The sequence below is a fragment of the Miscanthus floridulus genome, chromosome 1 (assembly GCF_019320115.1).
Source record: "Miscanthus floridulus cultivar M001 chromosome 1, ASM1932011v1, whole genome shotgun sequence".
Lineage (NCBI taxonomy): Eukaryota > Viridiplantae > Streptophyta > Magnoliopsida > Poales > Poaceae > Miscanthus > Miscanthus floridulus.
In genome coordinates, this window is record NC_089580.1 from 64,572,116 (window position 1) to 64,589,519 (window position 17,404).

A 17,404-nucleotide genomic window follows, 5' to 3' on the forward strand; every position below is an offset into this window, starting at 1 on the left:
TTATAAAATGAGTTTTTTTATTGAGGAAACCCTATAAAATGAGCTTTTTTTTAGGAAACCCTATAAAATGAGGTGTCCTATGGAACTTTCAACCTCATGTTTTTCTCCAGCCCAAATTCCTATACCATACGGCCCAGGTGGACTTGGGCGACGCAGGGGGGGTCCACCCCTTACCCGCCTGGCACGTCACATACCGAACCCGGCCGCGCCTCGTCGTACCGAGGCGATGACCAGCGCAGCAGCGGCATCTCTTTTTTGCGATAAAAAACCCGCGACTCTGGTCACTGGTCAGAGAGGGAGGGAGAGAGCGAGCGAGAACCGGCAGGAAGACAAGACAGAGGGAGCGGAGCCGCCGCGCGTGCGCTGTAACGTAGGCGGCGGGGGCATGGCGGGCCGGGCGGCGGGGCGAGGCGGGAGGCCGCTGCTGGGCGGAAGCGGTGGGGGCGGGAAGCGGGGCGGGAGGCCGTCGATGGCGGTCGTGGCGGCGCTGCTGCTGGCGTGCGCGGCGCTGCTCCTGCTCCTGGCGCTCGGCGCGCTATCGCTGCCCGGTGCCTCCGACGGCCCCGGGGGCCGCGGTGCGGGGCTCGCGCGCCCGCGCCCGCGCTCGCGCTTCCGCAGATCCACCTTCGACTCGTGCGTTTCCCCCCCCCCCCCCCCCCCCCCCCCCCCCTCTCCACGATCTCTCTTCTGCGCGCGGTTTTCCCCTGAGACGCTTACTCCTCTGAGGTGCTTACGCGTGGTTGGTTGCTCGTGCTTGCGTGCGGCAGGGGGCTAGAGATGCGTGGGGAGAAGGGGGAGCCGTGGACGGAGGTGCTGTCGTGGGAGCCCCGCGCGTTCGTGTACCACAACTTTCTCGTGAGTCCCTTGCCTCATTCGTTTCTGTTTGGTGGGAAGGACAAGGACCACATGTTCTAGATGCGATTTGCTTCATGCTTTTGGTCAGGAGATCTCGAGTTTTCTTTTGTTTCCGTTCTGTTGAAATCTTGGATGAGCAGTTGGCGCAGCACCAGACCTTACCCTGATTATGTGATCGAAGTTGCTTAGCCCTTTGCGAGTTTGCGAGATTCCTTACTCCTTTTTCAGTAACATTTACGGACGCTTTGAGCAAGTCTTTGCTCGAAGTGGTTGTACAAAATTAGTGGCATTGGGTTATGCTGCGAATGAGATGCCGAATTGTGTGGCTTTGTTAACTCTTCCAGATCTGGGCGGCAGCACTACTGTCAGTGTACTTGAATTGGCTATTGTACATATGGGATATGGCTGTCATTGAGCTTCACCAAGAGCCCACGAGTTGAAATTGAGCCAGGGGGTACTAATCCCCATTTACTGTCAGTGTCATGCATATTTTGAATTGCCGCGGTGGTGGATCTGGAGTTCAAACTCAGGTTTTCAACCATATGGGCTGGATATTTGCTTTGTGTTATGATTATCATTTATCAATTCACCTGAAACATTATAGTTATTCTCACTTGCCAAGGGCCCAAATCATTTGAATGATTGTTAAGTCATGCTTGCTGTTGTAGAGATTGCATAATAGAAACTGAAGTAATATCAGTATTAGTGCCATGATCAATTTTTCGTAATCAACTGTGTTGTTACTGCCAACTATTTCCAATCCATTTTAGTTTGCTTCACCAAACAATCAGGTTATGACTGAATTTTATGTTATTCTCAGTCCAAGGAAGAATGTGACCATTTGATTTCACTGGCAAAGCCTCATATGAGGAAGTCAACAGTAGTTGATTCAACAACTGGAGGGAGCAAGGATAGCAGGTTTGAACATTTACTGAAATTCCAAATTCAGGGATGTTACATCATCTGTGATGCTCATTTTGCTTCATGGACATATATGCAGGGTGCGGACAAGTTCAGGAATGTTTCTTAGAAGAGGGCAGGACAAAATTATTCGGACAATTGAGAAAAGGATAGCAGATTACACCTTCATACCTGTAGGTACGTAGTATTCTCGATGGGTTTAATGTCGAAGTGTTTGCCTACTATTTTGTGAAGGAAAAAAGTCAGTATGCTCAACAGACATTTAGACTAGGTTTAATGTTCGGATGGTACTGTTTGACATAGGCACACAGCTAGCTTGTACACTTAGTTATCTGCTTCATGGAATGACTGAAAGTCCTTACTACTGCTCTAATATTCAAATGGTGCCTAACTTTAAACTGCACTTTAGGTCCTGCATTCATCATACAGATAGAATAGCCTGCATTGTGGATTTGGTGGGACTAAATCACCAAATTGTACTGTACTAAAGATGTTAACACAATCACAATCTCTGGAAATGCACTAAACTTTGCGCTTCAGTAGATTTAATAGATCCTTGATTTTGTGACAGTTTGTAGGATACCATGCCAATGTACTTCAGTATGACCTTGGAGGTTTCAATGCTGTACATGTCACTATGTAAGGTCTCACTAAAAACTGCATGATGTGAGGGGGAAAATGTATGTACTGATTGTTGCACTAACAAGTACTTCCCCAAATTTAGATTTTTAGAATAGTACAGCTTGCAGTTTTGCTGACGTGGATGGTTTGACATTTAAAAAAAAAAGTATGTAGAGGTACATACCCAACAATATGACGAGGTACAAAAAGGGGCCTCAAGCAGTAAGTGTCAAGTGTCTGTTTCAGCAAATAGAAAAATAATAGACCATTACAGCATAATCTGATGGGCACCCCTAAATGTGAATAACAATCAAGTCTTTGAACATTGGTGCCTCTGTACCTGATTATTTTGTACTGTGGTTTTACTTCAAATGGCATCAGCACCTCTCTTTATTGTTTCCCTGTACTTTCGCAGAGCATGGTGAGGGTCTTCAAGTTCTCCACTATGAAGTTGGGCAGAAGTACGATCCTCACTTTGATTACTTCCATGATGATCACAACACCAAGAATGGAGGCCAGCGTGTAGCAACTCTTCTTATGTATCTGTATGTATTACACTGTTGGTATTCTATGATATGTGCTGTTGGTGACCCAATTGCCCAGTTGACATTTTCTATGGCAATTGCTATTTACTAGTTCGGATGTTGAAGATGGTGGCGAGACTGTGTTCCCTTCGTCGACAACAAACAGCAGCTCTTCACCATTTTATAATGAGCTGTCTGAATGTGCAAAGGGCAGTCTATCTGTTAAACCAAAGATGGGAGATGCACTTCTGTTCTGGAGCATGAAGCCTGATGGATCCCTGGATCCCACAAGCCTGCATGGTGACATTACTTGATCTTTGATGCCATGCCATGTTTTCCAACAGGCAGGTGTTATGCCACAGTACACTGATACTTCTATTTTTCTTCAAATTTCCTTTAGGTGGATGCCCAGTGATAAAAGGCAACAAATGGTCATCGACAAAGTGGATGCGTGTTCATGAGTACAAAGGTTAGATACAAGAAGACACAGACCTGAGGTACTAAATTTTGCTCAGAAACCAAAATGGTCCTTACACTCTGTTTTTAGTTTGGCAATTGCAAAAGTAGTGCTGGGCCTCTACCTTGTACCAACAATATCCCCGACATATGTTGAAATGCCTGCGGTCAGCTTCGAAGATACATTTCAAATTCACTGAAATTTTGTCGACTCTTTGCAGGTCATGCACCGGTTCAAATTCGTGGACATTTTGGCACATGTCGAGGGTTTCGATTTTCCATAGAGGATTTAATTTACACTTTTTCTTTTCTAGCTGTTACTGAGGCAATGTCTTAGGCTCCGTGTTGTACATTAACATGTTAGGCTGATGAACATAAACCTGATGATTCAGAGATGGACGTGTTCGGTGTATACTGCCATTGCCCTTGTTCAAATCAAGATAGGATGTCTTATTGATGTTGAAAATATCTTTTCTTTGTGTGTGACTATGCTAGGCTTTTCTTTTCTTTTGGTGGTACCCAATACGCGGCAAAACTGAAGAAGCTTATACAATATCTCTAGAGTTTGTTTAGCCTAAACCGAAACAGGATCACCTCGAAACATTGTTGTTAGGCTTGGAATCTGAATATCTGAGTGGCGGGAGCTCGTGGCTAGTCCTGCGGCGAACTGCGTTGTTTAGCAGGATAGCAGCGGCCGTTCGTTAGGAAACATGAAATCAGCGGCGCGTTCCACGCGTTGCTCGGAGCGCGCGACATACGTGCAGCCAGCGCCGGGGCGTCCAGCGAACTCGCAAACATTTTATAACCCGAGCACGCGGCAGACATGGGAAACCGCTGTGGGACAGGCGACAAGACGAAGACGAAGGCGACAGGAGGCCTCACCGGTCGCGAAACCCCCTCCTCCAGCCACGCCTCCAAACGGCGCCGGGGCCTGCGCGGCGAGTCCATGGCTGACCGCTTCTTCCCCAACGACTTTCCCGACTTCGTCGCCGAGGCTGAGGCCTGCGACGGCGACGGCGACGGCGACGGCGACGGGCACCGCGCCGCGGGGTTTCGGGGCCTGCTCTCGCTTCCGTACACCAGGCTCTCCGATCGCTTCGTCCGCGCCGCGCGCCGCCTCAAGGACAAGGTGCGCCCCGCTAGGCCGCTACTCGCTCTCTCTCGTTTCCTCTGTCGCCGCCCCCGCCCGCCAGGTTCTCGACTGATTGCTCTCCGGTACCCTCCCTGCAGGTGGTGGAGGAGACGTGGGTGAAAGCCGGGCGGAAGGTGACGGACTACACGCTCTACACAGGCTCTCTCGGGACAGCGCTGCTGCTATTCAAGTCCTTCCAGGTCACCGGCGACCGCGGGGACCTCGCGCTCGCTGCTGACATCGTCCGCGCGTGCGACGAAGCGTCCCGGGGCCTGCCGTAAGAATAAGATGACCGACCAAGCCCCCCGCTTTTCTTGTTCATGCTTGGTGCTGGTTGCTTTGGTTGGATCTTCCTGTTACTTGTTCATAATTGTATGGAGGTGTGTGGCCTGGGTGTGTAAGGCGCAGGTTCTTGACATTCATATGCGGGCGGGCCGGTGTCTGCGCTCTTGGAGCGGTGATTGCCAAACATTGCGATGATCAGCTGAGGGTCACTCAATATCTGAGCTCCTTTGATGAGGTGAGGCTTCTGATAAGCATAGTTCTGGGTTTAGGAGTCAATTTGTTCCTTTGTGTGTGCAATGCACTGTTATGCACTGTTGCCACGTGACTGTAGAACAACAGATGACACAACTGGTATACATCCTAATGTTGTAGACTCTAACTGTACTTTGTGATGTTTTAGATAACAGTCACTGAGAAAGTTCCAAACGAACTGCTGTATGGAAGGGCGGGTTATCTGTGGGCTTGTTTGTTCTTGAATAAGCATCTCAGCGGGAAGACGATCCCTCTCGAGCACATTGTATGTTAATGTTGTAGTTCTGTTATTTCTCACACATATTTCGTTTTTAATTATACTCGTGAAAGGCACTGGAAATCTTATTATATCAAACCACTTCAACTGTAGAATTCTGTGGCAAAGGACATCATCAATGAGGGAAGAAATCTTGCAAGCAAGGGGAGTAGCCCGCTGATGTACGAATGGCATGGGAAGAAATACTGGGGTGCTGCCCATGGTCTTGCTGGAATCATGCACGTGCTCATGCACACTGAGCTGAAACCAGATGAGCAGGATGATGTAAAGAACACCCTGCGGTATATGATCAAGAACAGGTTTCCTAGTGGCAACTATCCCTCAAGTGAAGGCAATGATTCGGATCGCTTGGTGCACTGGTGTCATGGTGCCCCAGGTGTTGCTCTTACACTTGCTAAAGCATATGAGGTGATCTCTGCATCTGTTTACACATTGCTCTATTGAATCTCCTATTTGCGTCTGCATGTTTATTCATTAGATTTTCTTGAGATCTGGCAAGATGTTTAACTAATGAGTGAAGCTGCGAATAACCAGATGGTCTATTAATCTTTAGAGTTTGGATGTGGCCACCATGAGTAACAATATCTGTATTTCAGGTCTTCCATGATGATTATTTCAAGCAATCAGCTGCAGAAGCTGCTGAGGTTGTCTGGAACCGAGGGCTTCTGAAGAGAGTTGGAATATGTCACGGTGTAAGCGGGAATGCCTATGTGTTTCTCTCACTCTACAGACTAACCGGTAACGTCGAGTACCTCTACCGGGCAAAGGCTTTTGCCTGCTTTCTTCTGGAGAAAGCTGATCAGTTGATAGCCGAGGGGGCCATGCATGGTGGTGATCGCCCGTTTTCACTGTTTGAAGGGAAGGCTGGGATGGCATACCTCCTCTTGGACATGGTTGATCCATCTGAATCAAGGTTCCCGGCCTATGAACTTTGAGAAACCCAATCTGTACAAGGGATGGGCTTGTGAGGCTGTGTGATGATCCAGCAGTCTGGAAAACTCTGTTTGTGTTTTCTCGTCTAGTCTGTAATGTGTGCTTGGACCTCGATGGCGCCTACTGTGTGTGTAGATTTGGTGCTCCTGACGTTGCAAACTTGGATCTTCTCATCTTCTGTGAAGTATACATGACCATCACATTGTGACTAAGACGCCATTACCCTAACTACTCAACCTTCAGCTGACATCATTCCAACTTGGCTTCCTGCTCTTTCCTTGCCATCAGCTTTACCAGCACTCCGTAGGTAGGTCCTACTGCTCAGGATCGACCCACCTCCACTAGTCTCCCGTAGACAATACTACCCAGCCACCCTAGTCTCAATTTGTGGAGCAAAACTTAAGACGTTGTAAGTCTGCAATCATTCTCAATTCTGGAACAAAACAAAAGACATTGCAGATTTGTGATCATTTGGGCCAGCAACCTCGGTTGAGTGATTGTATATACACCAATCAGGCGAACCAATTCCTACTTACAAAAGAATCGAACAAAACCAGCACAATCAAACAATCCCCCCCAACTCCCAAGCAAACCAGCTAACAGAAGTACATGCAAGATTCGGTCTGATGTAGCGTGTCCAGGTCAGATCGGGCTCAATTGGTGGTGGGTGGGCTTTCGCTCCAAAAGCGATGTTTGGGATATCGATATCAGAACTCAAACGAGAAAATATTAGAATGAAGATAGTATTAGATTAATTACATAATATATTTGTATAGTACATTTATTTACTATTTTTTTATAAATCTAGTCTAATTTAAAATTGATTGATTTCTTTTAAAAGACGAGACGTGCATCTTTTTCAAGTGCAGCTGCCTTCGGTGGAAAAGGATTTGCACGCCACTGGTGTAGTGATACTGATCGATGGATTCTATGGTTCCTGCCTGTCCTGTGTTTGTCCTCGTCTCGAACACCAAGTTGCAAACTGACCTACTCCTACGTCCTACCAGCGGAACTGCGGAAGGGCCCAAACGACAAGTCCAAGGCAGAGCAGACACGTGGCAGGCAGACTGACTGTCCATTTCCTCTCCCTATAAAGCTGATGAAACATCTCGCTCGCCGGCCGGCGTCGAAGAGCAAGCAGCAATGGCGCTGGAGATCGAGCACACCCACCTCCCCATCCGCGGCCTCAACCTCCACGTCGCACACGTAGGCAAAGGTGAGTCTCTGGCATCATCATCATCGTTGCTTGAGTTGAGCTGATGGATCGCCGCGGAGAAGCAGAGCATCAATCATGTGTGGCGGCCGTGTGCTGTTGGTTTGTGTGTTGCAGGTGACCTGGGCACGGTGGTGTTCCTGCACGGCTTCCCGGAGATATGGTACTCGTGGCGCCACCAGATGCTGGCCGTGGCCACGGCGGGGTACCGCGCCATCGCGCCGGACTGCCGCGGGTACGGCCTGTCGGACCAGCCGCCGGAGGACGAGGAGGCCTCCTTGACGACCTCGTCGCGGACGTGCTCGGCATCCTCGACGCCCTCAGCGTCCCGAAGGTAAGCATCAGCTCACCGAACGGATGGACGGACCATCCAATTCCAAGAACTGAGTTGTTGCCGCGCGCGGGTGCAGGCCTTCTTGGTGGGCAAAGACTTCAGCGCCATGCCGGCGTACGAGTTCACGCTGCAGCACCCGGACCGCACCCGCGGCGTGGTGTGCCTGGGCATCCCCTTCAGCCCGGTGCCCATGTCCTTGGACGCCATGCCCGAAGGCTTGTACATCCAGCGCTGGCGCGTGCGTAGCACTGACTGCATCGATCACCTCTGAGCTCTAAACTCTTCTTCGTATCGAAATCGGCACTCTGCAGCTGGTGTTCCTTTTGCTTCTTTTCTGCAGGAGCCAGGCAGGTCGGAGGCCGACTTCGGCCGGTTTGACGTGAGGCGCGTGGTGCGCACCGTCTACGTGCTCTTCTCCGGCGCCGAGATCCCGGTTGGCAAGGAAGGGCAGGAGATCATGGACCTGGCCGACCTGTCGACCCCCCTCCCGGAGTGGTTCACCGAGGAGGACCTGGACGCCTACGCCAAGCTCTACGAGAAGTCCGGTTTCGGCTACCCGCTCAAGATGCCGTACAGGTTAACCGCCACCGCACTCTTCTCGCCGGCAGCCAAACGAACGGCAGAGACCGGAGACTGAGAAGACTATGATGTTCCTTGCTTTTTTTGCTTCCATGGAAAACTGATTGTGCATGCAGAGCTATACACAAGATCCCGAACCGGCTGGACGCCAAGTTCCGGGTGCCGGTGTTCATAGTGATGGGGGAGAAGAACTACTGCTTCAAGTTCCCGGGGTTCGAGACCGCCATGCGCAGCGGCGTCATGAACAACTTCATGCCGGACCTCAAGATCACCTACATCCCGGAGGGGAGCCACTTCGTGCAGGAGCAGCTCCTAGAGCAGGTCAACGACCTGCTCCTCGGCTTCCTCAACGACCATCCCTCCGCGGCATAAGGAGATTCCGAGAGGGTGAGACTGTGACCGTGAGAATAATATGATTCTTGAGCAATTGGTTTCTCTATTGCCGTTGCCTGGATCCATGACCGTGTTAATTAGCACATACTCAAACAAGTTGTACTCAAACAATGTGGTCGACAGAATGAGCACACGCCGGGTTGCAAGGAAAATGGATTTTAGGCTTATTTACTTTGGATTTTAGTGTTTGATGATCAACCCAACTAAATTAGATTAATGAATTTGTAAGTAATTGTTTTGTAGTTCAATAGGATACAAAACGTGACTTGGACGAAGACAACGTGATAATCCGATAATCGGATGATCAACACTTCAAGAAAGACATGAATATGCATAGAAGACATACAAGGTCAAGCAAAGTCCAGCACGAAGATTGAAACTAAGCTGGACGCAAGATCACGAATAAACGAGCCCGGCAAAGGTGATCGGACACAGTCCTATGAGTGACTGGACGCACCGATCAGCGTCCGATCAGGTGCCAGGCAATAGCAGGCGTCAGCAGCTGTGACTGGACGCACCGGTGACACTGTTCACCATCACGGAAGTGTTTTCAGCGTGACCAGATGCAGCAGACTGGACGACCGGACGCACGAAGTACAACGTCCGATCGTTTCCAGAGAGGTTCCAGAGCGACGCCAGCGCGACTGGACGTGTCTGGTCGATGATGACCGGACTCGGCCCAGAGTCCGATCAGCGCGCGTGCTCAACGGTTGGGACGACCGAACGCGTCCGGTCAGTAGCAGAAAAGTGGGTTTTGTCCCCAACGACTACTTTCTCAGTGGGGCTTATAAATAGATCCCCCAACCGGCCATTTGAGTAGAGTGGAGCTGAGGAAACATACCAAGGGTGTTGACACACCATTTTAGTGATTTCTACTTGTATAGTGTTTAGTGATTCATTAAGTGATTAGCGTAGGTGCTTTGCGAAGTGCTTAGGTTGATTAGACCACCGCTTATGCGCTTGCTATAGGTTTAGTCCTAGTGTTTAGTGAGGTTTGCATACCTCTTACCACTCAATGCTTTGCGCGCACCATTGTTGTATATCGGAGAGACTTGTAGTCTTGCGAGATCACACCAACTACGTTTGTGGTGTGGCCGCCACCGTGTACCGAAGGTTACAAGGCCCGCGACGGTTCTGCTGAAAGCTTGATAGTGAAGACGGCGGAAAGCGGTACGGGAGAGACTTGTTGAAAGGCACACCGAAGACCCACTTGCGAGGGATTCCTTGCAAAAGGCTTCAACGAGGACTAGGGAGAAGCTTGCGCGCTTCTCGATACCTTGGTAAAAGTACCGGAGTCGTCGACGGGAGTTTGCATATCTCTATCTTACTCTTTAGCTTCCGCATTTACATTGTTTGCATAATCTCTTTTTACGGTAGAGATAACAATACACTAGCAAAACCATAGTTGCATATTTAGATAGTGTATCTTTCACATCGGTTTTGCTAAGAATATAAAAGGAGGCCTTAGTTTAGAATTAGAGTTTAAAGTTGCCAAATTCACCCCCCATCTTAGGCGTCACAGTCCCCTTTCAATTGGTATCGGAGCAACATTGGCTCAATTTGGACCTTTGGCTTCACCGCCATTAAGCCGACACTATTTAGAGTGGTTGGAATCGATACTTCTAGGCCTTCACACTTTGACGGTACTAATTTTCCCTACTATAAAGCTAGAATGACTTGTCACCTTGAGACGATAGATTTGGATGTTTGGAGAGTCACTCGTGACGAGATGAAACACATTAAGAATCCTGATAAACCCATAAAGAGTGATGAGAAAGAAATTTATTTCAACGCTAGAGCAAAAAATTACTTGTTTGAATCTTTTAGCATGGATGTGTTTAACCAAGTGTTCACTTTAAATACGGCATATGAAATTTGGTTTAAACTCTAAGAGCTCTATGATGGCACAACTAATATCCATGAGCAAAAACATTGTCTAGCTAAAACAAAATTATGATTTTTTTAAATGAATGATGATGGGCTTGTTCGTGATATGTACTCTCGTTTAAATATGATTATCAATGAGCTCCGTTCAATAGGATTAACAAAGCTAGATGATGCAAACATCATGAGAAAGATCATCTCCATGCTACCACAAAAAAATATGCAAGCATCATCACCATCCTTCACAATATGGAGGACTTGAGCACCATGACCCCGCGCCATAGTCATTGGTAAGATAGTGGCATTTAAAATGTCACGCAACATATGTCAAGAAGAAGCCTCTTCATCAAGCAAAGGCAAAGCTCTCGCATGTAGTGAGAAAAAGAAGATGAAGGGCAAACAAGTTGAGACAAAGCTCAGGCTCAAGCTCCTCAAGTGAAGATTGAAAAGAAGAAGAAGATGATGATGATGATGATGACGACGACGAAGATTCGAGTGATGGTGATCAATCTTCCTCCTCTACCTCCTTTCTTGATGAAGAATCTATCAAACTTATCAACAAGATAGAGAAGATGATCCAAAGGCTCAATGTCAAGGGTGTGCCCATCCAAATTCAAGATTTCATCTTCACCAATCAAAGAAATGAGCAAAGAAAGAAAGGATGCTATAGATGCGGTAAGTTGGGGCACTTTGTGGAAGTTTGTCCAAACAAGCACACACCCAAGACAAAGAAGAAGACGTGCAAGAACAAAGCTCTCACATCAATAAGGTCATGGGATTATTTTCAAGTGAAGAAGACCATCACAAGAGGCGAGGGCACAAGCACTCATCATCAAGCACTTCACGTGTGTGCCTTATAGCACGAGGTAACAAAAAGTCTATCCCTAGTGATAGTGACAATAATAGTGATAGTGATGATAAGCTACCTTCTTATGATAAAATTGTGCAAGAAAATCTTAACTTTGCTAAAATTTGCACTAGTCAACAAAAGAAGCTTAAAAAATTAAAAGAAAAACTAGATAGCTCATAACAAGCTGATGCTACTTTGCTTGAACAATATGAAACTTTTGTCAATCTTAATATGGAGCTATCTACTAAAATTGAGCAACTTAAGACTAGTGCAAACAAAAATAATTGCACAATCAATGATGAGCAACTTATAAAGAAAAATAAAAAATTAAAGAAAAAGTTAGCTAACTCACAAGATGTTTATAAAAGTTTGCTTGCTAAAATGGAAACCATGTGCAAACACTGTGATGAGCTAACTAATAAAGTTGCTAATCTTGAAGCCGTCGGTACAACCCCCACCGAGGCACCTAAAAAGAAAGGTTTAATTTTTGACATGCCTAAAAAGAATGCCTCTACTTCTTGCAATGATTTTATGTTTAGACTCACCCTTGTGCAACCAAGTTTGTGTTGAGAAAGTTGTTGTACATACATGCACACAAGAGGTTGCAATGAAGAATGAGCAACTAAAGCAAGAAGTGGCTCGCCTTACCAAGGACTTGACTCAAGTGAAAAGCAAGACGAAGCCCAACTTCATCAAGATAACACCGTCAAGGGAGTGAAGAAGCTTGATGAAGGATAAACCGTGGTTTGCTACATATGCCACAAGGAAGGCCACAATTCCTATAAGTGCAAGGTGAAAAATGGAGGAGCAAAGAAGAAAGAGAAAAAGCAAACAAGCAAGTTCTCCAACACCTACACCAACAAGGTCAACAAGAAGGCCTCCACACCATACTTGTTAAAGAAGAAGAAAAATAACAAGGTGGTGTCCATCAAGGTGAACAAGCAAGCCAACAATGGGGCCAAACGCATTTGGGTGCCAAAGAAGATCATTTCCAATATGAAGAGCACCAAGAAGGTTTGGATCTCGAAAGAGAAGTGAGAAATCCAAAGGACTTCAGGGAATTTGGAGACTTGGCAAAGTATGGGTGCATTTCATGGGGTGCATCATTATGGACAAGAAAATTGCCAAGTGGGTTAGTGAATACTATAGACCCAAATTCCCCTTTCCATGTTAGGTAACTAGATTTAATTTCTTGCAATTTCAATTAGCATCTAGTTTCTTTTCATGCCTAGGTTTGCATTTGCATGCTTAAATATTTTATCTTGCATATGCTAGGTATATCTTATTGTCGATGTTTGACCACCGATAGCCTACCATGGGGGTACCCGGGGCAGTATGTTTGGGCTTCAGCGTATGCAGAACTCGACGGTTAACGCAAGAGATAGTCGATTTATCCTGGTTCGGACCCTCGATCGTAGATCGAGTAATAGCCCTATGTCCAGTCGACGTTAGCCTTTGCGTTGGATTGATTGTAAAGTATTGTGTTGTACAATTATTGTCTGAACTCCCGATCCAAGGAGCCCTGCCCTCCTTTATATAGTTAGGAGGCCAGAGTCCTAGTCGGTTTACAATGAGAGTTCCTAGTAGGATTATAGAATAATACCACTACTAAGATTATAGGGGAAGAATCATAGTTAGGCTAGTTCTTCTCCCTTCCTTGTGGGGTATCCCATGGGTCCCGCACCGACAAGCCCCTGAGCACTTCATGGTTGAGTTCTTGATGCCTCATCTTGTTCCTTCAAGTCTTGTCGAGTAGGAACAAGCGTCGTCTGAGTGCTTTCTTGAGCGAAACCGTGCAACGCTTCGTGAGATCTTCGCGTGGTGTGTACCTTTTTGAAGAAAAAAGTACCTCCATTTGGATGTAGCCCCCGAGCCTCTTGTTGTTTGGCACAAGGAGCTTGAGGGTCTTTTCTTGAAATCTCCCTGATTCTTTGTTGAAAGGCTCCCGAGCATATACCCAGTTTCTTTGTTGAAAAGAGCTCTAATTTAGCTATGTTCGGGTTCTTTTTGTCTAAAAGAGCTCGAATATAGCTATGTCCGGGTTTTTTTATCTTGTGGCCTTGAAGTCGTCTGTCTTGAGGAAGTGTTCTGAGTGATGTGCGCTTTTTTGAAAGAAAAAGTACACTCACTGAGTGTAGCCCCCGAGCCTCTTGCTATTTGGAACAAAAAGTTGGAGTGTCTTGATTCTGAGTTGTTTGAAAGAACTATATACCTTTCCTTTTGTAGCCCCCGAGCATATATTCGGGTTGTTTTGTTTAGGAAAAACTCGGATGCAAGGTCTTGGCATATTCTTTGGTAGTCTGCTGTTGTCAGATGTAGTTGTATGGTGGTGGTTGAGTGTAAATGCCTTTTGTTCACGGGTTGTACTGTGTTGGTATATTCTCTCAAATATGCTTGTTGTTGAGTACTATTCCTTCACGCCTGAGTCCTCTTTCATTGAATTCTATCTTTTCACTGTGCCCTTTTTTAGGCTTGTTTCGTTGGTGCTCCTGGTCCATATGCACCGCTCCTTCGGTCTATAAATACCCTCCTGGAGTGATGTCTTGATTTGTTGAGCGTTTTGTTGCTTGTTCTGAAGTCTCTATAGTCATGAATATGGTAGTTTGTGAGGTAGAGCAGCCCCCGGGCGTGTTTCATAGTTCCTGTGTGTCTTGTCGTAGCTAGAGCAAGTCTTGTGATAGGGATTAGAGGTAGGCTAATCCTACAGCAGCAATGTACCAGGATGTACGTGGCAGTAGTTGGAGAAAGTCTTGTGATGTGGGCTTCGTTCCTTCATCTGGCAGTTCTGGGTTGATCCTCGCCGCTTGTCTTGAGACTGTCCGGTGCAGATCAACACCATATCCAGCATCACATCAGACTTGGGTAGACAGATGCCTGCTGGCCTTCTCTGCTCCATGTCGTCCCGCCGTTCTGCTGATTTCCGCCTTAGATGCACTACGTCCGTCCTTTGAAGAAAACAGTGTAGCCGAGTGCAGTTTGTTCTACCGAGTAGCGATTTGGGACACGTAGTCGTTCCAGAGCCTAGCTGTGTCCGGGTTCCTCTTTGCTACTTTGCTTTTCGTGGTACCAAGTTCGTTGGGTCTTATAAGATTTGTAATCTTCTATTTTTGAAGTCGCCTGTAATGGAAAGAATCTTGTCTTCTGAGTTGTCATTTATTTTTCTATTGTAGTCCTGGTTGTTCATGAGATTCCCGAGTTCTTTCCGTAAGAACCGAGTTCTTATGTTCCTTGTGAGGTAGCCCTTCTTTTCTTCATGGTTGATAGGTTGTTTTTTGCAGTAATCTGATAACTCTGCCGTAGTGCTGGATGGATAAGTCTGAAACCTGCCCATTGAATTGTACCGTTGTGTGGATTTGTGCCCTCCGTCATTTTAGCTGTGTTAGTAAATGGACCATTGCGTTCTCACACGGTGCTTTAACAGGCCTAGTGGGCCGTTTTTATTGCTATAAAATCTATTTAAAGACCCTTCATCTTCTTTTTCTTTACTGCCCTTCTCTTGCCTTGAAACCCTAGCTTTCAGAAATCCATCGTCGCCATTGCTGCCGCCATCTTAGCGCCACCGTCCAAACCTTCTCTTCCCCTAGTTCCTTCTTGCCTCCGTTAGTACATGGGTAGGAAGAAAGCTACGAGCAAGTCCTAGGCAACCTTCATGGACGAGGAGTCGTCTCTTTTCGTGATCGAGAACCAGGAGTTCATGGCCATGAGGGCTGCCCAGAAAGCTTGGCCGGCTCCAACAACAATTGAAGACTAGCTCCATGAGCTTACCAGCGATGGTCTAATCTAGAGCAAGGGCATTGCTAAATGGAGAGTTCTAGGCGAGCATCGGGTCCCTACTCCAGGTCCTGGTGAGATCATCCTTTTTGTCTCTTTTATCCATGCCGGTCTTTGCCTTCCTGCTTCCGCCTTCCTTCATCAATTTCTTGATTATTTTAGGGTTAGTCTGAACCATCTAACTCCCAATGCCATCCTCCATCTTTCTGTTTTTGTACATCTCTGTGAAGCTTTCCTTGGAATTCCTTCTTCTCTTTCTCTTTTCGTCACTTCTTTCATTTGAAGCCTCAACCCTACCGTGTAGATACCAACGTTCTTGGCGGCTGTGGGATTCAGTTTCGCTAGGGTCTGAAAAGCAAGTTCTTTGACTATGACCTGGTTGATTCTATGAGGGATTGGCGCGCTGATTGGTTCTATGCTGCCAATTTGATTCCTTCTCTTGCTGTGCATTTTGGATCTGGTCCCTCGGTTAACGACCGGTGGGAAAAGAACTCCCTGACTCCAGTCAAGATCCAGGCGATCCAGCCATTCCCTAAGCGGATAAGCACTCTGAAGCAGTAGGGCTTGACTGGTTATGAAATCATCTCAAGTTTTCTTCTTCGTCATGTCCAGCCTCTGAAGGAGCGAGAGAACTTTGGCTTCGAGTACTCTGGGGCTGAGGATCCTTCACGAATGGTCCCTGCTCTTGAGTTGACCGACGAGGAGGTTCTCAAGCATCTCCAGAAGATGCTGAAGGGAGCAAGCGTTGTCCCGCTTACTGTCTTCGAGTTCTCTGCCAACAACCTGCCTCCAGCTGTAAGTCATTTTCTCTTCGTGCGGGTACTTTCTGTATTTCTTTTGCTGTATCCATTTTGCTTAATTTTCCTTGTCTTGTTGTTTTATTCTTTTCGTAGGAATTGGGGCACAACTTTGTTGACCCGATCCCTCTTGATGCCCCTCCTGCCATGGTGAATACTAGGGAGAACCTTGTTGGGGCTTCTGTAACCAGTAAGTTCCCAATCACCACTGTGTTTCCTGGAGTTTCTTCCGGAGTTGTTGATGTATATGAAGAATATGTTCCTCGTCTAGTCCCTCGAGGTCCTCGTAGTGTCTCGAAGAGGGGGCAATCGGATGGTTCTTCATCTGGTTTACCTGCTTCCAAGAAGTCTCGCCAGCCAAGTACTCATCCAGGTACTCTAGTTGTAGCTAGCATGCTCTTAGGTGAGCATATTAATACATTCTGTCCATTTGCCTTCTTGTTTTTGTCTTGAACCGAGTACTTTTGTTCTTTTTTCAGCTGGTGCTATGGTGGCCTTGGTCGAGACTGAGGAAGAAGAGGGCAATGATGCACCCCTTATCACGTGGCAGTGAGTTATTTTCTTATTTTGATGCTACTGAATCCCTCCTCTTTGTTTTGACTTTGGTCTTGATCTTTTTGTAGTAAGCGGTCATCGAGTATGAGTTCTTCTGAGGCTCCTGCTCTAGGTTCTTCTATGGCTCTGGAGCTGGGTTCTTCCATAGTTCTGGTACCAAGTTCTTTCGGGGCTCTGGTACCGGCTATACCGCTCCTGCCGCCTAGTGGCGGGGACGTTTTTATTGCCGTGGTGCCTCCTACGAGGTCTTCTTTTTGTTTTACGAAGAAGAAGATAGCTAGGTGAGTGGATTCTGGTTTTGTCTCTTTGCTTCTGTTCTCCTTTTCTCTTATTTTCATTAGCGAGTTCTTTTATCAACTTTTAGGCCTTCGTCTTCTCTCGTCCCCCTATCGACTTCTTCTCAGCCCTCTGTTGTGCCATCGAGTATTGAGCCTCAGGACTCGCAGCGCACTGTTAGTGAAGTGGTTGTGGGGGCGACAAGGCCTTCTAGTGACGATGCTGCTGCTGTCTTGGTTGCCCCGGAGGTGACCGTGGCCATTGCGGTGGACTCATCTAGGGAGGCAGCCGGGACTTCCCATGATGTGTCCTTGGCCTTGTCTTCTCCGCATTGGCCGTCTTCTCCCTCCGCTCCTCTTTCTACTAAAAATGTGGTTCATCAATTTGATGCCACTCATCGGTTGTCAGAGTTGACCGCTTCTTGGGGAGACTTCGCAACCTTTGCAACTTCTTTTGGAGAAAAACTCCAAGTAAGTTTTCTAAAGTTCTTTCTTTG

The 17,404-nt window shown here is 47.1% G+C and overlaps 2 protein-coding genes and 1 pseudogene across 3 annotated transcripts; all 3 read left to right on the forward strand.

The window, feature by feature from the left end:
- The first annotated feature begins 305 nt into the window (after positions 1–305).
- On the forward strand, positions 306–3,843 carry LOC136533528 (probable prolyl 4-hydroxylase 3). Its single transcript, XM_066526117.1, has 8 exons — positions 306–633; positions 768–855; positions 1,676–1,773; positions 1,856–1,953; positions 2,813–2,942; positions 3,034–3,221; positions 3,322–3,418; positions 3,599–3,843. The coding sequence occupies exons 1-7, from the start codon at positions 386–388 to the stop codon at positions 3,393–3,395; spliced, it is 924 nt and encodes a 307-aa protein (XP_066382214.1). The 5' UTR covers positions 306–385; the 3' UTR covers positions 3,396–3,418; positions 3,599–3,843.
- A 281-nt stretch (positions 3,844–4,124) lies between these two features.
- Positions 4,125–6,875, forward strand: LOC136533382 (lanC-like protein GCL2). Of its 2 annotated transcripts, none has more exons than XM_066525966.1 (6): positions 4,125–4,506; positions 4,608–4,786; positions 4,912–5,029; positions 5,195–5,311; positions 5,417–5,731; positions 5,920–6,875. In XM_066525966.1, the coding sequence occupies exons 1-6, from the start codon at positions 4,201–4,203 to the stop codon at positions 6,256–6,258; spliced, it is 1,374 nt and encodes a 457-aa protein (XP_066382063.1). In that variant the 5' UTR covers positions 4,125–4,200; the 3' UTR covers positions 6,259–6,875. The 2 variants fall into 2 exon arrangements, with proteins under 2 accessions (XP_066382063.1, XP_066382116.1); XM_066526019.1 differs by having other exon boundaries at positions 4,126–4,506; positions 4,918–5,029; positions 5,920–6,873.
- A 288-nt stretch (positions 6,876–7,163) lies between these two features.
- On the forward strand, positions 7,164–8,898 carry LOC136485565 (uncharacterized; annotated as a pseudogene).
- The last annotated feature ends 8,506 nt before the right edge of the window (positions 8,899–17,404 follow it).